We start from the raw sequence: 24,820 nt of genomic DNA, 5'->3' as shown, positions 1-24,820 counted from the left end.
TAACGCAGAATGTGGAGGATATAGTGTTGTGAACCACTGCTGTCAAAGATAAAAAATGTGGACAAATGGGAACAGCTGAAACTCTCTCTGTGGGGTAAAGTAAATATTGTTAAAATGGTTATTGCTCCGCAGTTCAATTATATATCCATGATGATACCTGTGAACATTCCAGACCCTATCTTTAAAAGATATGACAAAATTATCAAGGACTTTTTATGGGAAGGAAAAAGACAGAGGATTAAAATGAGCAAGTAGACATCCCCAAGAGACAAAGGAGGCCTTGGACTACCTGATGTGAGGATTCTGAGTTGGACTGGATCAAGATAGAACAGAAACTGGCCTCACCATTTCATCCCATTAGCATTCTTTCACAATGCTCTGGAGCTAAAATCATTCGGGAAGCTAGGGGGAATTTCATTCAGTACAAAAGTGTACATAGATATTATTATACACCATCTAGGCTTTACAGGATGGGGATAGCTGGAAATAATCTATGCTGGAAATGTAATGAAGTGGAGGGTACTTACATTTGATTTGGGAATGTTCTTTAGTTCACCCATTCTAGTGTAAAATTCTGACAGTATTTGAAGAGTCGATGGGGTCTAATTTACCTGTGGAACCACGACTATGCCTTCTTGGAGATAAATCAGTGATACCCATCATAGCAAAAAATACATTTACCCTTATTAAGAGAGGTTGTATTACAGCTGCAAGGATGATTTTATGAAATTGGAAATACCCAAAAAACCCAGACCTGAAAGACTGGGTTGATGGAATGATTGAATCTGCGTCATATGAGAGCATGTTGGGGAGACTGCATAATGAGGGAGAAATGAAAAAAACATGGGATCATTTTTGGCAGCATGTAAAAATGGTGTAAATGAATAGGACTGCTTAACAATTGTTTAATTTCCATGTGCTTTTGTTTTGGTTGTATTCCACTGATGGTGACTAGTGGCTGAATGTGTAATTGCAAAGGAGATTACTGAAAAATGAGATGATGTACTTGTTTTGACTGTTGAACAATAAAAAAAGTTGAATTATAAAAAAAGGAAGCACCATTATGTATGTTACACTGTGTAAGCGTGAGGCTAAAGCTGATGCAATTTCCAGGGCCCTCTCTTTTTCGCGGGATGTCATGGCGATGAGAGGCACGGACCAGTGATTCTCCTTGTTACTTAGAAGTGTCTGGGGTTTCAGACGGAAACCCACTACACTAGGAGTGAAGAACCTGCTCTACAGATTTGCAGACACATCACTCAAACACAGAAACAGGAAACAGGAAACTCTTCAGTTCAGAGACTGAAACCGAAGTGAAGTTGAGCTGTTGTGTGTTTGTGTCTCATGCAGAAAATGGCAGAAGACAGAATTTCTCAGGATGAGTTCCTGTGTTCAGTGTGTCTGGATCTCCTGAAGGATCCAGTGACCATTCCCTGTGGACACAGTTTCTGTGAGATCTGTATTACAGGCTGCTGGGATCAGGAGGATCAGATGAGAGTCTACAGCTGCCCTCAGTGCAGACAGACCTTCAGTCCAAGACCTGCTTTAGCTAAAAACACCATTCTGGCTGAAGTGGTGGAGAAACTGAAGAAGACTAAACTTCCTGCTGACTGTTACGCTGGAGCTGGAGATGTGCAGTGTGACGTCTGTGCTGGAAGAAAACGCAAAGCCGTCAAATCCTGTCTGGTGTGTCTGGAGTCTTACTGTCAGAGTCACCTTGAACAACATGAGAGTTTCTTTAATGAAAAGAAACACAATCTGACTGATGCCACTGGACGACTGCAAGAGATGATCTGCCAAACACATGATAAACTCCTTGAGGTGTTCTGCCGCACTGATCAGAAGTGTATATGTCTGCTGTGTACGATGGATGAACATAAAAACCACGACACTGTATCAGCTGCAGCGCAGAGGACAGAGAAACAGGTATGAACTATAAAGTAGACACTGATGAAATAATGCTGACTCTATTTATATTGGCACCCATATGATCAGGTAACATCATTCACACTGCAGACGTCAGCAGAATTGAACAGAAGCTGTAAGTGGACTTTCACTGTTGAGTGTATTTGTGCTCCGCACTGAACTTAACAGAAAATATGGTGAAAATGCACCGTAAACATGTTTCTCAAAACTTTTGTAAAACAGGCTTAGATGAAGCAACATAAAATAATAGAAAATGAAACTGATTGTTTATATCTCTGTCAAGAATAACACAAGTTAAATGCAGCGACAGACAAAAACTGGGCATGACTGGACAAAGCATGACTTGGCTAGGAAAATAGGATCTGTCAGGGCAGGACATAAGGGGAACATTTGATGACGATCTGGCACAGGACTGCAAACACAAATAGAATAAATAGGAAGCAGACAAGGCAGGTGATTAGGGAAAACAGGTGGGGCAAATGAATCAATGATCACTTAACAAAATGGGCAGGAAAAACACTATCCACATGCTGCTCAGCACAAGACAAAACATAACATGAAAGCTTGTGGTCGATGGAAACACGAATTGCGTGCTAAACAGAACACAACACCACACGCAGACAGAAGAGAGTTTGACAGACAGACAAGAGACCGTACGCTCACACAAAGACAAGACAATACAGGAGTGTCAGAACTCTGGCACAAAACCAAGAATAATCTAGAACAAAGTGACAGAAGCCTGACAGATATAGTGACAGCAGTATAAACTGACATCTCTGTTATTGATTTGTGGTGCAGAAGCAGCTGAAGGAGACGCAGAGGTCATTCCAGCAGAGGATCCAGCAGAGAGAGAAAGATCTTCAGCAGCTGAGAGAGGCTGTGGCGTCTCATAAGGTGAGTCTGGAGAAGAAGAGAAGTTTGAGAAGTCTCAGTCAGGACTCACTGAAGCTCACTGTGTGATTGTTATGTGTGTCCTAACAGCGCTCTGCACAGACAGCAGTGGAGGACAGTGAGAGGATCTTCACTGAGCTCATCCGCTCCATTGAGAGAAGCCACTCTGAGGCGACACAGCGGATCAGAGATCAGGAAAAGACTGCAGTGAGTCGAGCTGAAGAACGTCTGGAGCGACTGGAGCAGGAGATCAATGATCTGAGGAGGAGAGACGCTGAGCTGGAGCAGCTTTCACACACACAGGATCACATCCATTTCCTGCAGGTAACAGAGATCTAGAAGAACAGGATCCTAGTGGACTTGAGCAAGAGACTCACAGAGAAACATTTCATGAGAGCAGAATGAGCTGTTGACTAAAGTGTTGTCAGGAATTCAGTTTGTTGTGTTATATAATGTTAAGGTAGATTCACATCTGATCGTATTGTTTTAAAAAAAAGGGAAAAAAAGACGACACATATAAATGCATTTTAGCTCTGGAAATCTCTTAGGAAGCAATATTCTATGAGCTTTTTCTTCTGGGAGATATTTAGCTGCCAAACTCCACTAGTGCCATGAACAGTTAAAAAATTCCCTAACTTAAACTTTTTTTTAACCAAATGTTTCCTCCTGGTTTCTAATAACTAATTGTTTTCTGTGTGACTTTATCAGTCTCCCACATGCTTGTGGAGGAATTTTGGTCCAATCTTCTTTACAACATTACTTCAGTTCATTGAGGTTTGCGGGCATTTGTTTATTCACAGCTCTCTGAAGGCCCTGCCACAGCATTTCAATTGGGTTGAGATCTGGACTTTGACTGGGCCACTGCAACACCTTGATTATTTTCTTTTTCAGCCATTCTGTTGTAGAATTGTTGGTGCCTTGGAATCACTGTCCTGTTGCATCACCCAATTTCGACCAAGTTTAAGCTGTCAGACAGATGACCTCACAGTTGACTCTAGAATAGTTAGATATACAGAGGAGTTCATGGTCGACTCAATAGCCCTATTTGGACGGGATTAGCTTTACAAAGGGAAGATGGAGTAATGTAATTTTACCAGAGTGCTTTCGACCTTCTTTTTAATCTGAACGGTCTGTGGAAAACACTTGGTTTTGCCACAGATTTGACGTCCCACCGTCTAGAACTCAACTGAATGCTGTTTTCAAGCGTATCCATTCTTGAAAAATCTCATGGGCTTAGTATTACCTGAGGATATTTTTCCAGACCTTCTTACACAAGGTAAAAGTCGCCGTAATCTTAACTGACATTGTACGTAATTATTACTGAAATGGCACATTCGGACTGGACTAAAATCACTGAGAAGCTCTAGTAATAATTACTTTACCCCACCTCTCCATTTTAAACTAATCCAGTCCACTGCAAGAATCCAGGTCCTGTGGCTGCAAAATAAGCCAGAAATCACCACCCCTCCACCACCATGCTTGACATTTGAAATGAGGTGTTTTTGCTGATATGCTGTGTTTGGATTTTTCCAAACGTGGCGCTGTGCAGTATGACAAACATCTCCACTTTGGTCTTTCTGTCCAAAGGACATTGTTCCAGAAGTCTTGTGGTTTGTTCAGATGCAACTTTGTATGCCATGCTGCCATATTCTTAAGTGAGAAGAGGCTTTCTTCTGGCAACCCATCCAAACATGTCGTACTTGTCCAGTCTTTTTCTAATTGTTCAGTCATGAACTTTAAAATTTTACATGTTAACTGAGGCTTGTAGAGTCTGAGGTGTAGATCTTATTTTATTTTATTTTTTTTTTTATTCATGAGAGCAGAATGAGCTGCTGACTGAAGTGTTGATCTGTGTACTTGGTTATTATATAATCATCAGTCAGACACACTTACAAATGCAGTTCAACTCTGGAAAGAAAATATGTTCTAAGCTCTTTCTTCTGGAAGATATATTTAGCTCCCAAACTCCACTAGCACCACCAACAGTTCAAAACTTAACTCGCATTTAAACTTAATTTTTATTCTGATTTCTTATATCATGGTGAAATTGATGGTACCAATTTTGAGTAATGTTCACCAAATTGCTTCAAGTGATTTTCAAACCTGATGGATGTGCAGTTTCAAAATTGTTTGACCTTTCCCTTGAGGATCATACCCATGGGTATCTCAATCTAGATTGCATGGTGCACTACCCAGATGACTCCCTGTGCGCCTTATATCACACTGGGCTCAAAGATCAGGCAAAGGCATATCTGCCCGTGGATGGCCCTCAAGGGATATTCTGTGAGTATGCAGTACTCCAGTACTCTCCAGCTGTGGTTCCCCCTTCACAGTGATTGAAGAGGAGGAGGACCCCTAATACGGTTGTAGTGACTAAAGTGCAATTAGTCACTTCCTTTAGATGCCATTACAGGGAATTCAGTACTGCTCCAATGATGGAGATGGTATGATTCAATGGTTTAGTTTATTCACATAAAAAAGGAAATAAACAAAAATAAACAATCAGTACAATGGCAGTTATCCAAAACAAATTTATTGTGAACAGCGATAGCACCAGCAAGCAGGTGTCACTATATTGATATTAACAAATACATTGAATGGCTAATGAATATCCGGCTACGCCTCTGCCGTCCACCCCTTTGGCTCCACAGGGCTCCTGCTTCCCTCCGGTTCCTCCTTCATCATTGCTTCCACCAGATCGGCCTCTGTCTTTCAAGCCTTCGGTTCCACCATAGTCCCGCGAGCCTGTGTCTCTGCCTTGACCCTCCAGATCAGTGGTGTTACCCTGGGTCTTCGCACTTTGACTCCGTACGGATCTGGACCTCTCCCAGCAGCGCCTCGGTCCTTGGTCGATTGGTCCCCTGGTTCTGCCCGAACCCAACGCAGAAGCTCCACCCTGGCACCTCCCTCCATCGGATCCACCGTGGGCTCTTCCTCCAACAGCTCCTCCACCGCCAGTGCCACTGTGGTCCCGAGGGTTCTGGTCCCCTTCCCTCCACTTTGGTGTATTGTTTGTTTATGAATCCTTCGAGTGGCTAGGAGCCGAAGGAGCATGGAGCTGATGAGTTGACAGGCTGAGGAGGAGTCATGGACTTGGAGGTCAGAGGAGTAGCCAGAAAATCTGTAAAAAAAAAAAATAGTTTGGTTCCTGTTCCTGTTTTGTACCAGTGTCATATGCTGCAATTAAATCCTCATCTCATTGTGTTACTGTGTTAACGGGTCATTGGCACCCCCTCCTGATAGAAACAGCCCTGAAAGTGTCACACAGATGTGCTTTATGTGTTACATTTATGTTATTAGCAGATGATTTATATGGGAATTGTTTACGAAATCATTTGGATGATAGTGTAATTGGAATATGTAGTTCTAATGTAATTTAATGAATATGAGAAAAATGAAGCTGATGCTGTGAAAGTGTTGGATTGAGGAGAAAATCTGACAGTATTGCAGGTTATTGGCTGAAGGGTGGAGGTGATGAGCTTTGATTTCTGTTTTCTATAGAGTTTCCAGTCTCTCTCAGCGCCTCCTGAATCTACAGACGTAAATGACAATCCCTTCAGTTCTCTTTCCACTTTTGATGGCGTGAGAGAATCTGTCCTTCAGCTGAGAGACAAACTGGAGGATTTCTGCGAAGAGGAGTTCAAGAAGATCTCTGACAGAGGTAAAGTCCAGGAGATTCTGCTCTCAGAAATGATCCTCCATCATCTCATATCATGTAGAATGTTCATATTAGAAATGTCTTAGGAACAGATGTAGGGGTAATTTTCTCTTGACATGATAATCACATTCTTCACATCTGTTGATTTCCACAGTCACTTTCACCAATATTGTTCCTAGGACCAGGGACGACTTCCTACAATGTAAGTCACTTAGAAAACAAGCAGAAAAACTCACTGAGTGTTTTCATGTTCTTCCTGTAGAAGGTGAAAGAAAACATGACAGAAAAGTTTTAGAGTTGATCATGTAAATGATGATTTGCACAGGATATCTGATTAAATGTACACTGCTGAAATGTTGGACATGAAGAGTTCAGTTACACTGAAAAAAATATAACATTGATTTAACCAGAAAATTTTGAGGTAATAATTCACGCAAAGTATTTTTTAACTTAAGTCACCATGAATCATTAAATTTGGTTGAACTTGTAATTTTCCTTGCCAAGGTACATCATTTTACAAAAAATAAACAGACAAGATTTAAGTCATCCTTTTATATTATTCTGTACACTCAAAAATAGTTTTTTTTTTTTTTGTTCAATGAACTTAATCCAATTGTGTGGAAAAGTTGTTGTGGCGAGAAGGACAAAGCCGAGGGCCTTGACAGAGCGGTGCGAGGCCGGTGACGTGATTACAGATGAGCGACACCTGCGCAACGCACCGGTCTCGTATCTCTCACTGAGGAGCGGAAGCATAAAAGGAGGAGTGACGACAGTGGAGATCGAGAGAGGCCAGGCCTGGATTTATGTTTTGTTTTGTTTTATTATACGTGACAGCAGTCGTCCGTGAGGGGCTGCTGTCTTTTACTTTCATTTTGTATTTTTGTAAAGAAATTAAAATACAGCAGCCCCTCACAGACGACTGCTGTCACATCAAATAAAACATAAACATCAAATAAAATCCAGACCTGGGGCCGTATGTATAAAGCCACTCAGAGTAAAATTTTTGTCTCAAGTCTGTCAAAATTCTAAGAATTACGTCATTTTACTTTTATTCCTAGACTTAAGAATAAGTGTGATTCATAAAGGTTCCTAAGTGTCAAGACTAGGTCTCAGCTCCTAAATTATTTAAGAGAGCTGAAGAGGTCTCTTAACCTAGTTAGGAGTAACAAGATGGCAGCAGAGAGGAGGAGGCCACACACTTTTCAATGAAAATATGATGTATTGGAGTTACAGTAAATGATGACGGAGTTGATTTTATAGCAACGAAATGAAAGGAAAGTAATAATTACATTGTTGCCGACTGGAAAAAAGCAGCAGTACACCGGTGATGACTTGAGCTCGTCATTCCACAGTAAGCAGGGTCTTAATAGCACTATTGTGGCACTGACCACACCAAACACATTAGTGGCTAAAAGTGATGTGCGGCGTTTTTTTATTGTTTTTTTATGACCCTACAAGTTTGCTTAAACCATCAAAATATAAGGAAAATAAAACGATATTAACGAAAATAAATAAAACGAAAAAAATATATTTATCTGACAAAATTATTTCAAGTCAAGTCACTTTTTACAGTACAGATTGTTTCAAAGCAGCTTTACAGTGATAACAGGAAAATAATGCAACAAAGTTAGTTTGGGCTGTACAGCAGCTCTAGAAGAAATTAGTGTCATTGTGCAGCTTAAGTTAGTTCAATGATGATTCATTTCCATTGTAAAAGATCATTAGTTATCTATTTAGTTCATTATACAGCCGCTCTGAGAAAACAGTGGTGTCATTGTTCAGTTCAGCTCAGTTCTCGTGTCAATCCAGGCAGATCAATAATATTGTTGAAAAAAGGGCAAACTACAGCTACAGTTTTTTTGTTTTTTTTTAACTAAAAAGCTCACAGGAGAAGAAAAAAATCATACATTGTCTGCAACATAGTCAGTTATTAATTTTTCATTGTCCTCTCTTGTTCATTTGTTTGACAGCCTTGGCTAAAAATGATGTCTGTACAGTTTGACATGTTTCATTGTGTTATCACAAATAAACAATTGACTCCAAGCACAACTACACAATACGCGTACAAAATCTTTAACACATTTTTAATAATATTTGAATAAAGGGTGAGTCTGTCAATTTTCCTTGGCCTCACTTTTGGCCAATACTATATGGCAGTTCTTTGACTTTCCAATTGATCTTCAAATCTCGCAGTAAAATAAAGCCACTTTATTGAGTATTTCGGGCTTTCCTGAGTTGTTGGATCCATTGATGGAACTCATGTTTGCATAATTGCTCCAACTGTAAATGAGGAGACACGCATCAATAGAAAAGGGTGTCTCCTTTTTTATCCACAGCATAAATACTAATTTGTGATAATTTTGCACAATGCACTGCAAAGCATTTTTTTTTTTATAAATTTAAATATTAAAGCTTCAGTGTCTTAATTAAATTATTTTATTATAATTAGATTAAATGATTGGTGTCATGCTGCAGTGACCTCATCCTTGCAGGCTCACTATTGGCTGATTCAGTGGTTGAGGGCGGCCATTTTGGGTTGACATCATTGTAGTCCTTAGTTTACAACACTTAAGTCCCACTTCAGTCAGCACTTTAGAATCAGTCCTAGACTTTACTGAAAGTTGCTTTTAGCTGCTTTATAAAAGTCTCCTACTCTTAGAAAAGTCCTACTCTTTACTAAGTATTTTCTGACACTTAAGTCAAAGCTTAAGACTATTCTTAAGAGCATTTCTTAGAAGTTTTATACATACGGGCCCTGGCCTCTCTCCCTCTTCACTGTCTCACTCCTCCTTTATGCTTCCACTCCTCCGTGAGAAATATGAGACCCGGTGCGTCGCGCAGGTGTCACTCATCAGTAATCACGCCACCGGCCTCGCACCGCTCTCTCTCTGCCCTCGGCCTCGTCCTGCTCGCCACAGTTGTCCTTAAGTTATGTCTGTACAACAAGACTAAAACAAGTTCATTTAAAAAAAAAAAGATATGTTTTGTTGAACCAACTTAATAGATTTATGTTCCTGTGTTATATAATTAATATCAAAAGCTTGCCAGCATGCTAAAGACAATTACGTTATTTATTATTATATGTAACATACAGGATGAGCAAGTAAGAAGAGACTGGTCTCAGTGTACGTTAACGCAACAATGTACTAAAAGCCAAAAGATTTTTCCTTTATATTTTTCTTTGTACAGATGTTAATTTAGTCAAAACAATCCCCGTTTACACAGACCTGCGAAAACCACTTAAATCTCTGTATCTGCTGCCAGGCCAGTAGATGGCGATGTCGTTTTGTAAAGAAACACTACGCTGAACACGTAATGAGTGCAGTTTCCTTTCGAGGGAACTCACGCTTCGTCGAGAATCGACACATTGGGGAACGCCTTCAGCGTGACACATCTGAAGTCTGTATAGAACTAGTCCAATCTTGATTGGTGTTGCGTCACACATGTGACGGTGATGCGGAAGCTATAAAAGGACGCTGTCTGTGAAACTGTCTGACTTATTTGGTGTTGTTTTGTCTACCCCCACCCCACACACACACACACACACACACATATATTATGATGAAGCTGGTTGAGGATGTTGAGACGGCTTAGGCCCTTTCTCAACATTCAGACGCCAGCTCCATCAGTCCCACTCACAGATCGGAAGCCGCTCTGCGGCTTCTTCCGCCTGTGAAACGGACCCGATGCTCGAACTATCTGGCTCCGAGAAACTAGATGTTATGAGCATCGAGGCAGGAGAATGCAAGGATTCGCCACCCCATTATCCTGCCTTTGAGGAGCTGCTGGAGGTTGTGACCAGGGCTGTAAATAAATTACACATCGACTGGCCATCAGAGAAGCAAGAAGCGACCAAGAAAAGCTCGATGAAAAACTCGATGAGCGCTTCCTGCAAGCTCGGTCACAACCTTCGCGCCGGAACCTCCCATTTTTCTCTAATCTCCACACCGAGGTGTCGAGATCGTGGGACAGGCCCTTCTCTTTGCGCTTATCAAGCCCTAATGTACATCATTATTCTACCATCATGGGCTCAAAAGAGAAGGGCTATGGGATGATGCCGCGGGTTGAAGAGACTTTTGCATCACATCTCTCGCCCGACGCTGCATCATTCCTGAGGGCTCCGGCGCTTCCCTCCAAGCACTGTCATACAACATCGGCCTTGGTTGGGAAAGCGTATGGCGGTATGTTTGGGCTGTGGGGCTACTATAGGCGTACCAGGCCGACCTCTTCAAGGAGGTGGACGACAGTGGGGAGGTCGCCCTCGACGACATTAAAGAGATGCGGCGAGCGGTCGACTTGTCTCTCCGGGCTACCAAGGAGACGGTCCGCGCCATTGGCCGCTCCATGGCAGCTTTGGTAGCTATGGAGAGACATATGTGGCTGAACCTGTCGGGCATCGGGACAAGGACAGGACCTTCCTCCTCGATCCCCCGATTTCGTCTTCTGGCCTCTTCGGCGATGACGTTATTGACGGCGAGGTTTCAAAAGGCCTGGAGCCAGAAGCAAAAGGCCTGGAGCCAGAAGCAACACTCTCAGCCGAAGTCTTCCAAGCCAAAAGCAGATCTGAGGACTGTTATTCAGGCTAGGAAGGCTTTGTTCCCCCCGCGATCGAGCAACAACATATCGCTCCTTCGCAGAGCCCTCAGGAAATCGATGTTTGCCTCCCGCCGCTAAATGCGCTTCGGGATGCATCGGTTTCCAGCGAATGTGAATCGTAGTGTCCGGCCAAAAATATTGCGGCTCAAGAGAGGGGAGCCGGGTTCTACAGCCGGTACTTCATAGTTCTCAAGAAGGATGGGGGGTTACGTCTTATTATAGATCTCAGGGTACTGAAATGGTCTCTGAGGAGATTCAGGTTCAAAATACTAACTATACCGTTAATCGTGAGTCAGATCAGGTCCGAGGATTGGTTTGTCACGATAGGTCTAAAAGACGCTTACTTCCATATATCCATCCTTCCCCAACACAGGAAGTTTCTAAGGTTTGCTTTAGGGGAAATGCGTATCAATACAGAGTTCTTCCATTTGGCCTAGCACTGTCACCTCGCACCTTCACGAAATGCATGGATGCTGCTCTTGCTCCGTTGAGACTTCAAGGCATTCGCATCCTCAATTATATCGATGATTGGCTCATTCTAGCACAGTCAGAGAAGATAGCGGTTCAACATCGAGATCATTTAAGGTGCTTGGGATTGAGACTCAATGTCAAGAAGAGTTCACTAATTCCTCTACAGAGAACTATTTTTCTAGGAGTAGTATGGGACTCAGTCACAATGCGGGCACAACTGTCTCCTGCTCGTATAAACACCATCTTGACTACAGTAACGAGTATCAAGCTAGGCCAGGCCATCAATGTCAAACATTTTCGAAAGGGTTCTGGGTCTTCTAGCAGCAGCGTCTAATGTGATACCTTTTGGCCTGCTGTATAAGAGGGCCCTGCAGTGGTGGCTCAGGACCAGAGGGTTTTCCCAGAGGGGGAACCCATTTCGCACGATCAAAGTAACGCGCAGATGCCTTCATTCTTTGATAATGTGGAAGAAACCATGGTCCCTGTCCCAAGGCCCTGTGTAAGGAGCGCCGTGTCAGAGAAAATTTTTGACAACGGATACATCCCTCACAGACTGGAGTGCGGGTCTCTGGAACACCAGGGGTCTCTGGAAGGAATACCATCTCTCTTGGCGCATCAATTGCCTAGAGATGCTGGCTGTATTTCTGGCACTCAGACATTTCCTTCCAGACCTCAGAGGCCATCATGTTCTAGTTCGAACAGACAATACATAGGTGGTCTCTTACATAAATCGGCAGGGGGGCCTGAGATCGCGCCCACTATGCAAATTGGCACATCAGGTTCTTCTGTGGTCCCAGGGCAAACTTCTTTCAGTCAGAGCTATGTTTATCCCTGGGGACGAAAATGTGGGAGCAGACATCCCGTCGAGGCAGGGGCTGAGACCCGGGGAATGGAGACTCCACCTTGAGACGGTGGGACTGGTCCTTGGGACTGGATGCCATGGTGCAGGCGTGGCCGAGGCAAAAAATTTTTTTAAAGATTTTATTTAAACCTAAATATCAACTAAATTGTTTTATTTAATGACTAGGCTACAACACGTAGGCCAATTAGCCTACAGTACAGAGAAATTAGTTGACAAGCTATTTTAGTTTATTTTGCTCATTTTGCATTATTTTGCTTAGAGCCCGCATCAACATAAGCATTTACTGTGAGATACCTGCAAATTTAGAACATTTAGTTCCTCCACATAGAGGAATTACAATAAAACAGATTGAAAAACAAAACCTTTGAATCTCCTCTTCTTTGTTAAGGCTGCTTTACTTGATGGGCCATTGGGGGAGTGTCTATGTCACACCCCTGGTCTGAATCTCATTAATATTGATGGGTCATTACCCCTCCCATGCATAAACCTCTTCTGACAATAAAACTGTTTTACAACGTTTAAATCAATGTATTGTTTTATGAGAACGATTAGGCAGGATGATTTTCACATCATTTTGAAGCCAGAACTCAAAGCGACAACATACATTAGTCAAAAGTCTTGTGGACACATATTTAGTATGTGTTTTGTGGTCTTATTTCAGCAACTTTCATTTTTATTTTTTCAAATAACCACGCATAAACATTATTCTCTTAAAAATACAAACATTTACAAGCACGTTGATCAGATATTATGGTAGCCCTGTTTGTGCTATATAGAGTGCATTTACACCTTTGCCATTAATGTTTATAAATAACTGAAAAAACAAACAAATGTCAGGGCATGTCAGAACACCTCCAGGGCCCAGAAAACCCCTCAGACCCCAGAGGGTTAAAAGTAGCTTTCCTGCTCACTATTACTTCCCTGAAAAGAGTCGGCGATCTGCAGGTGCTATCCGTTGCTCCCTCTTGCCTTGAGTTAGCTCCTGGCAGAGTAAGAGCCATTCTCCACTCTAGACCCGGCTATGTGCCTACAGTGCCTACAAATGTGGCACGGTCTGTAATTCTTCAGGCATTTCATCCTACACCGCATATGTCAGATGAGCAAGCGAAGCTATATCTATTATGCCCGGTCCGAGCCCTTGAGGCCTATGTTCAGAGTAGAGTTCTCAACGGGTCGGGTCGGCCCGACAAACCCGACGGGACCCGCGGGTTCGGGCCGGGTTCGGGTTTAATCTTTTCTGCTCAGTGACATTTTTTTTATAATTTAAATATAATCAAATGACTCGGGTCGGGTCGGACCTCGGGCTTAATCTTTTCCGCTCAGTTTTTTTTTTTAAATAAACATTTATTAATCATCGCTGCTGTTCACCGTAAAGAAAGTCTGGCTGCTGCGTGCAACGTGCATCATGGAGAGGGGCGGGGGCAGACCTGACGCTGAGAAAGAGAAGAAGATGGAGTTGGTGAAAAGTAAACTTGCCACAGGTGAATTCACCATCGCTACTACAGCCTATTTATATATTTAAAGTTTATTGTTTCAGTTGTTTGTATTGTTAAAAGCCATGAACATTAAAGGTTGATTTGAATTCCCGTCTGCTGGTCATGATAATAAGTGTGTGAGAAAAAAAAAAAATCTGTCAGGCCGCGGGCCGGGTTCGGGATATTTTTTACAGTCTATGGGTTCGGGCAGATAATTCATGTTGATGTGTCGGGTTACATCGGGTCCGGGCTTTAAAAGCCACGGGCCGGGTCAGGTCGGGTTGTAATTTTCAGGCCCGTTGAGAACTCTAGTTCAGAGAACCTCGGGCTGGAGGAAGTCGGATCAGTTACTTGTGTGTTTTGGGTCACCTAACAAGGGTTCCCCTGCTTCTAAGCAAACTATCAGCAGATAGATAGTAGAAGTTATTTCTTCAGCTTACGAGGCACGCAGCTTGCCTTCGCCTCTTCTAATAAGTGCCCACTCAACCAAAGGAGTGGCTTCCTCTAAAGCTCTGTTAGCAGGAGTTTCCCTCCAAGAGGTCTATGATGCCACACACCTTCATAAGAAATTACAGTCTGGATCTGCCCTCTACACCAGGTTCACAAGTTCTCTCGTCTTGAGTGTGCCAGATTGCTTCACAACAGGGCATATATCTCTCAGTGTGGCGAAGTGGGCATTTCGTTCCCCAATGTGTCGATTCTCGACGCAGCGTGAGTTCCCTTGAAAGGGAACGTCTCAGGTTCGACCAATCAGAAGCTGACGCTGTTATGTTCCGGCGTCCTTTTATAGCTTCCACATCACCGTCACATGCAACGTCATGAGTGACGTCATGACGCAACACCAATCAAGATTGGACTAGTTCTATACAGACTTCAGACGCGTCACGCTGAAGGCGTTCCCCAATGTGTCGATTCTCGATGCAGCGTCTCGTTCCCTTCTCAGGGAACAAGGGTTACAGTTGTAACCCGAGACGTTTTTGCTCATTGAGTGAAGCAACACACATGATGTTTGTGATGTTGCCTCTCACAGCCTGAACACAAACTCTTCTGAACAAAAACTAACATAACAGAAACTCTTTTACATGTCAAACTTAACTGAACATAACACATTAACAGGCATTTCCCTCAGAAATTACAATTAATTTCAGTATTTACTCTTCTGATCATACACAGCATGCTGGGAACTAAAAATCCACTGCCCAGTTTCAGTTAATGCAACACAAATTATTCAGATATTTCCAACACAAATGGATTAAGTATATTTTAAGTGGATTTTACAGAATGTTAAAGCATTTGTGTGGTTTTTAATTTAAAAAATCATTTTACATTGTACATTAAATTTATAAGTCATAATTCCTGATTCTGTTTTTATCTCCATCAGATTCCCATCAGCTCACTCTGGATCTGAATACAGTGAATAAATACCTCCGTTTGTCTGAGGAGAACAGAGTGATTACTAACACTATAACAAAGCAGCCGTATCCTGATCATCCAGACAGATTTGATGATGTGTGTCCTCAGGTGTTGTGTAGAGAGAGTGTGTGTGGATGCTGTTACTGGGAGATAGAGTGGAGTAAATGTGTGTTAATATCAGTGTCATATAAGAGCATTAGCAGGAAGGGATCGGGTAATGAGTGTGTGTTTGGATATAATGATCAGTCCTGGAGTTTATTCTGCTCTTCCTCCAGTTACTCATTCATACACAATAACATAGAGACTAAACTCCCTGTAAAGCCCATCAGCAGGAGAACAGGAGTGTGTGTGGATCACAGTGCAGGAACTCTGTCCTTCTACAGCGTCTCTGACACACTGAGCCTCATACACACAGTCCAGACCACATTCACACACACACTCTATCCTGGGTTTTATGTTTATTATAAATCTTCAGTGAAACTGTGCTGATGAATGAGAATAGACTGTAGAGAGATCCTACCAATACTGCTTTGAGCTGCATGATAAATCAGTGACATTGAGATGTTATAGAGTATCTTCTTTTCTCTTCATTACATTAATAACACAGCTGAACTTCTGTCACTGAAATAAAGAGAACCCCAGAAAAAAACAGGCAAGAATACTAACAATTGGGTCAATAGAGACACAATGAAACTCACTGCAAATATGTCTGGATGATAGAACAAATCCAAGACTTTTAACTCAAATCTGAATTCAAGACATTTAAAGGTGATCTCAATAGACTAGACAAAGACACTAAAGTTTGAAGCAACAACAAAAGAAATACACCCTAGTGAAAAAAGTATACTTTATTGTATTTGTAATATATTCCCTGTTTTAATAGTACATTGCAAATATACTAATAAAAAATGTACTATTTTTAAATATACAAAAAGTATATTAGCAGCATACTTTTGACTATTTTCACAATACAATTTTTAACACACTTTAAAATAATTGTAATTTAGTATATTTTCTAAAAAATATATTTTACAAAAATATACTTGAAGTGAAAGTTCTGTTTATTTTTTATAAGTATATTTATTTGCACTTTTCTTAAATATATTTTATGAATATTTTTTAACTATGTGCTGAAAATGATCATTGTAACAATGCATTGAAAGTATACTTTCAAAGTACATTATTAAATAACCTGAAGTTGTAGTATACTTTGTTAAATTATGGAATTTTTTAAGTGTATTTCTTCATGCTTGCAATTCACTTAATTGCTACTTTCAGAAAGTAATAAAACAAATGATAAATGCGTTGAAAGGCCATTTAAAACATTTTTAATAAAGTGTATATGCTCTGCACAAAAGGCTAATTGTGATTTAAGTATTTTTAATAAATTTATACAAAGTCACAGAGAGGTCCAACGTATAAACATCAATCCAATTTGATACCAACAGCACACCATATGAACACAAGAAAATGTGTTCTACTGGACAGGAAGTTCAGCTACTGGATTGTGATGTCACAAGTACAGCCAAGTAAACACTGTCTATAGTATATTGCATGGCCAAAAAATGTATTTCACTCACACTGCTTTAATACATTATATCATAATCAGTGATCAAAAACTTGTAACGTATCATTGTTAATTTTAGGCAGAAATAAAGCTTAAAAACAACAATTGGCATTGACATCAGTAAAGCTGCAGAAGTAGTTCCCCAGGAGTCAGTTTTAGTCTCTTTCAATGTTGTTTGGAAGTGGAATGACATACAGTTTGTCCTTAGACCTAATCAGTACACATTTACTTTTGAGTGATTGCGGAGGGACAGCAAACACATTATTGGTGTGAGACACTTCATATATAAATGTTGAGGATATATTTAGCTGAGCATCGCTACACAACTTTCCTCCACTCTTGGCAAGCTCTTTAACTAAAACACAGAATCTGTTGTTGGTGGATGCAGTAGATGCCCCGTCCTCACACGTAAAATCCCCCAGGGTCATAATTTCACAGAATGTTCCGTCACTTAACTGGACAACTGAATTGTTTCTCTTTTTAAGAGTTGTGCTCTTGCAGGAATGATAAAGAACTCCGCTACAAGTGAAACGGTCATAAAATAAACCCGAATTAACGGTGTCACCAGTAAAGTCTTCAATAGCCATCCTCTGCAGCACAGTCTGCACAGATGTGGTACCTTTCTTCGGGCAACCAAAACCTCTGACATTATCTTGAAACTTCTTTGACTTCTGTCTTAAGGCAGATCTATTTTGGAGTTTGTCAAAAAAAAAATGGTATGTTTTCATTAGCATTTGCCATTGTAGTCCCTGCTTTTGCTGAGAGAGCCCTCCACCTAAGGAATCTCTTAACTACTTGATCTAGTACATGCGTTGTTCCGTTGAAAAACTTCAGCAATGTTCCAGTAAAAGATTCGAATGGAAATGTGGATGTTGCCCACAGCGGCCCCCAGTTTCGCACATTAATAAATGCACATTGAAAGAAACATTTTTAGCACCATAAAGTTTCTCAAAGTTACGCACAAACTTTCGAAGAGCTTGTTCTGCCATATCCACATGGTTTACTTTGATGGCATCATGAAGAAGAGTGTGCATTGAAAAAACTAATAAAAAAAGATGATTCCAGTATTTCTTTTTCAAAATACCACTCAAAACAGGCAAAGCATAAAACAACAAAAAAGACCTCCATTCAGATGCCTTCCAGAATTTTCGGTCTTTCACTGATCTTGGGGCCCTTGTGATTTCCAAAGGTGGGTTAATGGCCTTAAGCCCCTGGTCTATGTCATTGGTCTTTGAGCCCAAGTACCAATCTTGCTTATGGTGTTTACTGTCCAGCCACAGAGATGTTATCTGTTTAGTTACACCTAGGCAGACACATTTACATTTACATTTATTCATTTAGCTGACGCTTTTATTCAAAGCGACTTACAATTGCTATATATGTCAGAGGTCGCACGCCTCTGGAGCAACTAGGGGTTAAGTGTCTTGCTCAGGGACACATTGGTGTCTCACAGTGGATTCGAACCCGGGTCTCTCACACCAAAGGCATGTGTCTTATCCATTGCGCCACCACCACCACACAGACACTGTGCTGATACTCTGGAACGAAGCCTGTGATCATGTTAAAGCTTTCAAGTTCCATCAAAGGTGATGGTCCTTTTACACCCATTACTGGTTGAGCAGGTGTTGCCAGCATAGCATGCCGGAAATGATCTGTCTCTTTCCTTAAAGGTGGTTCAGGTGTTTGCCAAATATATGGGCCACCACCAGTGTGGAGACAAAAGTCACACCCATATTTTCCATTGAACTGCTTCGTGTTTCTCAGAAGGGGCCGGGCAATTGAATCAGAAGAGCAGAGGAGTGAATGAACCTTGCTTGTATGCTCTATGTTTTCAGAGTCCCTCCATTTGATTCCAATCTGTTGTAGTTCCTTGAGCTTTGACACAAAAGCAGTTAAAAATGTGATCATATTTGGCTTGCTGTTACCAACCCATAAGCATGGTACGCATATGTTCCTTTCACGATCACTTGGTGACAGCCAATAATTTGACACTGGATTGGCCATATCTGAACATTATTACTTTTAAAAACAGGAATTCCATCACAATTCCACAAGATTGATATGTCATCAGGCCCCATTTGTCCACTCTGCTTGATCTTTTGATATTCTTCCCCACATTGAATATCGGAAACAATGCCTGGAATTGATTCCCTTTTATTCAAACAAATCTCTGGTTTTTCCAAAATGTCTGTTATTTGGGCTGATACACTAAGTACTAGAAAGTAAGATTCAGCCCTTAGGTTTTTCTCTGCGTCAAATTTAGCTTTACAAGAAGAACAGTTTTGTGGTGCTGTCTCAGTAGCTCCCAAGTAGCTTTCACAGTTGATACAATAAAAATGTGGCACATACTGGCCAAATTGTCCATATGCTTTATGGAAAAGATATGAAGTTGCTGGCACCAAGCCAGGGAAATGTTCATTGAACATAGTAAGGAGATCCTGAAGAGCTACTTCTGTCAAATTGTGGCGGAGTACATACGACATGAGTAAGAGCAGACTCTGTCCCTTTGTGAGAGGAGCACCAGGGTATACAGGATCATTTTCATGTTGTTTCTGTGAAAAAAGACAAGTCTGATCAAATTAACTACAACAAGAAAATATAAAACACAAGCAGAAATATCACTAACAGTGTTGAACATTTAAGACAGGTGGCTTACACAGTCAACATAAATTTAACACCATGTGTATAGATATCAACGCACCTTCCTTTGGTTTGAATTATCATTTCCTTGGCTCCTCTCTTTTCCTGATCTCTGTCCTTGTCTAATTCCATCCTTTTCCTCTGTCTCCTCTTGTTCACTTCCATCTTCTTCACTTTCACCATCTATTTCTCTGTCCTCTTGCTCATTTCCCTCTTCTTCCTCATTTCCACTTCCATCACCTTCTGTGTTTACCTCTTGTCCATCTCCTTCATCTTCCTCATTTCCACTTCCATCATCTTCCTCTCTGTCCTCTTGTCCATCTCCATCATCTTCCTCTCTGTCCTCTTGTCCATCTCCATCATCTTCCTCATTTCCATTTCCATTATCTTCCTCTCGGTCCTCTTGTCCATTTTCATCATCTTCCTCTCCTTCCTCAATTGTATTTACATAATCTATCGGTCTCTCCTCTTGTTCTCTTTCTTTTGTACTTTCAAGTTCGGCCTTCTCTTCAGTAGGATTTGAGATAGGAATCTGAAACAAATGTACACAAAAGGTAAGTGCAACTTCACAAAACAAATGCAAAACAAAACAGCAGTATTTCAATACAGACTGAATGTAATTAAATCAAAATATCAATAAATAAACATCCCACTGACACAGTCTGGGGCACTGAAGTTGTGCGAGGCCCATCCAAACACAAACGTCTGGTTGAGCATTTCGTTTATCGAATTTTTTTAAAAATTATACATAACATTGGTTTTCACAATTACATACCTTTTTGTAAACTTTTCTTCTGTAATTAGTTGTTTGGGAAATTGGAGATGTATGAAGAAATCTCTTGTATAACAATTTCGTCTGTTTCTGTGGATACAGTACAAACAAAATTAAATAACTTAAAGTAACTGCTATCTAATAGTTCAGTACTTGTGATGTCTCCTGTTTAACATTTCTGAAGTACAGTGAGCTAGAGTAAACATTTTAAATCTATTCATCTTTTGTTTAGGCAAACGTGTATTTTTGTACACAAAAGTAAAAAAAAAAAAAAAATCCTCCTGGAACCCAGGAACAGACTTTTGTCCACTGTAGTAGACATTATATTTTAGTGAATTTCTCTGACACCACACATGTAACAGTTTTACAGGACAAGTGGATGTCCTGTAAAGAGCACATTTGGGTACTTTCAAAGATAACAAATGTTTGAAGTTTTTACCATGACAAAAATTTCTCCTTAGTCTTTAAAAATGACTGAATTAATTTAAAGATTAAATGAAACACTTTTGCAGAAATATAACAAATATGACTTTCTGTTACAAAACAGGGCCACTGTAAAGGACATCAGGGGTAAACAAAGCCGTTATGTTAAGACAGTGTCTTAAGTGGTAGTATGACCAGTTAGCGGTTAATCAAAGGGCAATCAGTTTAACCTTATAGTATCAAATTAGACAAATGTCTGGTTTTATGTTACTGACTTAAAATAGTTACTTTGAAAAAAATGTGATAACTAACTAGTAAAACTAGTCTTAGCAGTTTATGCAGGAAGTAAATCATGTTTAGCAGACAGTTTGGGAGGACACAATAAGTGAATAGGGAAAGTAATTATATATCAATATTCATATGAAATATTACATATTATTATGAAAACGTTGTAAATTATTACTCCCATTATTAAACTTCATTTTTTCATTACTGTTGCCCCAAGAATACATTAATATGCAAATTAGATACAGTTTATAGATACATTGTATTGAATGGGTCTGCCCATTTATAGCCATTTTGCCCACATATTGCATCAATTATAATAGTATATCAGTTCATTCCATTATATCTTTCACAACATGGATAATAATTGTTGTTATACAAAATTTTCTTAGAAAAAAAAATTATTATAAAACAAAATCAGATCAGTAAGCATAATAACATATCAATAATATATATATATATATATATATATATATATATATTCAAAGTGTTTTTTATGCAATAAACAATGTAACGTTAATGACATGGGGGAAAAAAAACTAAATAAATGTTAAAAAAATAAATAATCTGGGTCTCAGGACAATATTAAGAGTGATAATACTGCAAAAGAAAAAAGTTTTTTGTTTACCTTTTTCTGCTGAAGTTTTCTGTATTTTGAGGATCTTGGTGTATCTGGTTGAGTCCCATCGGAATTCAAAAATGTCTTATACTGTCGTTTTGATGCCATGATGATGTCAGCGTATTCTCTACTGGATTCAAAAACTTTGATTTTGAGAAAATCGGCGCCACATTTGATCAATCAAGTGTCTTAATTGCTTTTAGCCAATCAGAGCAGCAGATGGTACTCACTTCGATTGATGCTCCCGTGCTACGCGACGTTTTGCAGCAGGAGGAGACGTTACTAAGACACGATGCCGTTCCAGTTTGCAATTTATTACTTATATGATAAATCCTTAAAAGTGGAGAGTACATCGATCCTTGTAGATATAGACCAGCATAGTCAAGTTACGTCAAAACCAGACCTTGATGGAGATGACAATTGGCTGGAAATAAAGTGGCCTTCACGTAAAGAACCAGAGAAGACGGTGCCTGCAAAAGTCCTGGGGCCTCATTTATAAAACTGTGCGTAGGAACCTTACTAAAAGTGTACGTGCGCCCGAAAGCCAAAAATGCTGTACGCAAAAAAATATTCAGACTTATAAAACCGTGCGTACGCCAGAACCTGCGCAGAATTCACTTTATAAATCCCAGTCAGCGGAAGATTGTGCGTACATGCGTCTCCACCCCGAAATAACCATATATGGAGCTTACAACGCCTGGTTTTACTATGCAGATCCTCATCTACATATCATTTGCATATGATTATTCATCCACGTGATAACTTAAACGTTATCACGTGGATGAATAATCATATGCAAATGATATAAACGGTACAAGAAACATTACATTAATACAAATCAAGTAGTTGTCTATCCTTGCCTTGTTTTTGAATAGCCTACATAAATCAAATAGTGTAAAATACATTTCAGAGAAAGTTTTTCTCAATCTTTTCCACTTGCCGAATTGTATTTTTAATTGATTTATATTTTTAATGGAAACAGATAGGCCTTGGGCATTATTTGCACGAAACTATTTTCTCAGACAATCTGGTATTATCATGATAAGCAATTATCTCTGTGGTTAAAACATTAAAGCACGCCACAGGAAAAGTGTTCAAAAACAATCGCATCCACAACAAATATTTCTAATGATTGAATTTAAAAAAATTTTGTAACTTCAGTAATGATTTCATGTTTAAGTGTTTAACTCCATTAATTTGAATGGCATATTTAATATAAATGTTTATATCAGAAGTGTTTTATTTATTTAAACTGTTATTTGCGTCAGTTTCACTAAACGGCTCAACACGCTCGCTGCCGCGGACATTTAAGAAGGAATGGATATTTGCTTCAAGTGACAGGCTTGGTGATTGAAATTGTATTTGTATAATCTTTCTGTATATGTTTAATTTTCTTTAGATTTTCTGTATAAAAGTGACCAAAAATACATTTAACTCCAGCTCACCATCGGTGTCGCCAAAGTGCTCCATCTCCAAAACGTTCGTACGCATGGGTCAGAGTTTGCGTGCAGGTGCGCAAATTTTCCCGTCAAGTTTTTCTTTATAAATCCCACCTTTTGCGCAGGAACTGGCGTACGCATGTTTTCAGCCCCGTTTTGTGCGTACGCAAGCTTTATAAATGAGGCCCCTGATGTTTGGAGGTCTGTTTTTTTTATTATTATTATTTCTTAAGTTACACTTTCAAGTGCTTTATTGCGCTATTGTGTCGCTTTTTTTGATAACAGGTGTACGTTAGGCTAAAGTGTTTTTGCGCTTGTTATATCAGATTCGTTCAAAGACCTCGTCATGAAGAAAAACTTACTACTTTTGGGAAAGGACATATGGAACAAGGATGAAAGCAGGGGTGTTCGTGTCAAAAAGAAAATGTTGGACACCAGCAACGAGGTGGAGGCTAAAAAAGCCAGGCTGGTGAGTGGATATGGATAAGTCTTTATGTAATATTGACAGTTTTATGTCATAGTGATAGTAATTTCTTAATTTTCCAGAAGATATGCTAAATGTAAAATTGATTCCATGCATGTAATATTAAATATGAGTCCCTAATTACACTCTGTACCTCACAGTTCACAACTGTGCTCATTTTAACAACAAAAACAAAAAAACACAGATGCATTATCATGCTCATTTTTAAAATCCTGTCTTGACGATTACTTAGTTTTTCTCTATTTGTACTCAAATTTGGGTATTGTACGCATTATGGAGCAATAAACACTATGTTTCATTCATAGTCGAAGCTATAGAGACCTCTCTCATGCAGAAAGTCCACAAGTAAGACTTATACAAGTAAAAAAAAATAAAAAAGACAGCATTTTTTCATTGGAAGACAATTTCATAAAAAGCCAAAGAATATGAAGTTACGAGTTTCATAAAAGACATGCAGCATTTTTATTCACACTGTTCTAATCACTTAAAGCTTATAAATAAAGTGTGTCATTCTGCCATCTCCAGCAAAGCAGTAATCTCAGATATTACAGTAAATGATCAAATAAATCTTTGGCCAGACAAAGATTCATTGTGACTGCTGCCAAAATATTTTCTAATCAGAAAAACAATCTGCATCAAATTTCAGTATATCAGCATGAATGTGACATTGTGAAGATTTTAACCATTTTTTTATTTATTACCCCCTACATTTTTTTCAGCCAAAGAAAACCAAGATCAAAGAGGCAGCCAGAGACAAGATGTTACAAAAGCTGAAGAATTCCCTTTCTCAGAGCAGGGCCGTAGACACACAAGATCAAAACACCAGCTCTGAGGATGAAGTTCCACAATGTCTTCATAATGTATGCATACTGTCTTACCCAGTTTTTGGCTACATTTTTATAGTTTGAATGTTTTATAAACAGGACCGCACTAAAAAAAATTCAGTCAGAATAAATAAAGCATTTATATAGCATGGCAGTTTAATATGTACTAATTTACACACAAAGTGCTATTGTCACGCGGTGACAAAAATATTTAGAAAAGAGATTAAAAACCCTTGTGAATACAGTGCTATTTGGAGACCTCCTGTGGATGCCCGTCTCATTACACCGCAAATCTGTTGCTATGGCAGCGAGGCTAATGGCCCAATTGACCGCAGGTGTGGAGTAATTAACAGAGAGCGTTGGGAGAGGAACACAGATTCAGATGGGGCTTTAAAAAGAGAGAGGAAGCAGACTGCTGGGTGGTAGTGATGGCAAAATGAGGCTTCCTGAACCACTGATACCTCGCAGCCCATTG

At 39.9% G+C, this 24,820-nt stretch overlaps 2 protein-coding genes across 3 annotated transcripts; one reads left to right on the top strand and one right to left on the bottom strand.

Annotated features, from left to right (window-relative positions):
- The first annotated feature begins 1,230 nt into the window (after positions 1-1,230).
- LOC309496997 (E3 ubiquitin/ISG15 ligase TRIM25-like) lies at positions 1,231-16,258 on the top strand. Of its 2 annotated transcripts, none has more exons than XM_082167232.1 (6): positions 1,231-1,926; positions 2,725-2,820; positions 2,908-3,141; positions 6,319-6,478; positions 6,630-6,815; positions 6,851-7,302. In XM_082167232.1, the coding sequence occupies exons 1-5, from the start codon at positions 1,345-1,347 to the stop codon at positions 6,782-6,784; spliced, it is 1,227 nt and encodes a 408-aa protein (XP_082023358.1). In that variant the 5' UTR covers positions 1,231-1,344; the 3' UTR covers positions 6,785-6,815; positions 6,851-7,302. The 2 variants fall into 2 exon arrangements, with proteins under 2 accessions (XP_082023358.1, XP_082023357.1); XM_082167231.1 differs by lacking the exon at positions 6,851-7,302 and adding an exon at positions 15,261-16,258 and having other exon boundaries at positions 1,238-1,926; positions 6,630-6,677.
- Positions 16,259-18,272: 2,014 nt separating this feature from the next.
- Positions 18,273-21,163, bottom strand: LOC309497284 (uncharacterized protein; the record flags this gene model as incomplete). The annotated part of the gene is made up of 4 exons (XM_082167511.1): positions 18,273-19,411; positions 19,561-20,031; positions 20,275-20,409; positions 21,158-21,163. 4 exons carry the CDS (start codon positions 21,161-21,163, stop codon positions 18,764-18,766), a joined length of 1,260 nt encoding a protein of 419 aa, XP_082023637.1. The 3' UTR covers positions 18,273-18,763.
- Between the last annotated feature and the right edge of the window lie 3,657 nt (positions 21,164-24,820).

This window comes from Leuciscus leuciscus, assembly GCF_965113295.1.
Source record: "Leuciscus leuciscus genome assembly, chromosome: 4".
Taxonomy (NCBI): Eukaryota; Metazoa; Chordata; class Actinopteri; order Cypriniformes; family Leuciscidae; genus Leuciscus; species Leuciscus leuciscus.
This window is presented reverse-complemented; position numbering and strand designations above follow the sequence as displayed.

Excerpts from the sequence above, each read along its gene's own strand:
- LOC309496997 (XM_082167231.1), top strand. The coding sequence starts at position 1,345 with ATGCAGAAAATGGCAGAAGACAGAATTTCTCAGGATGAGTTCCTGTGT. Across the intron at positions 2,821-2,907 it reads AGGCTGTGGCGTCTCATAAG|CGCTCTGCACAGACAGCAGT; the intron begins GTGAGTCTGGAG and ends GTGTCCTAACAG. Across the intron at positions 6,479-6,629 it reads CAAGAAGATCTCTGACAGAG|TCACTTTCACCAATATTGTT; the intron begins GTAAAGTCCAGG and ends TGATTTCCACAG.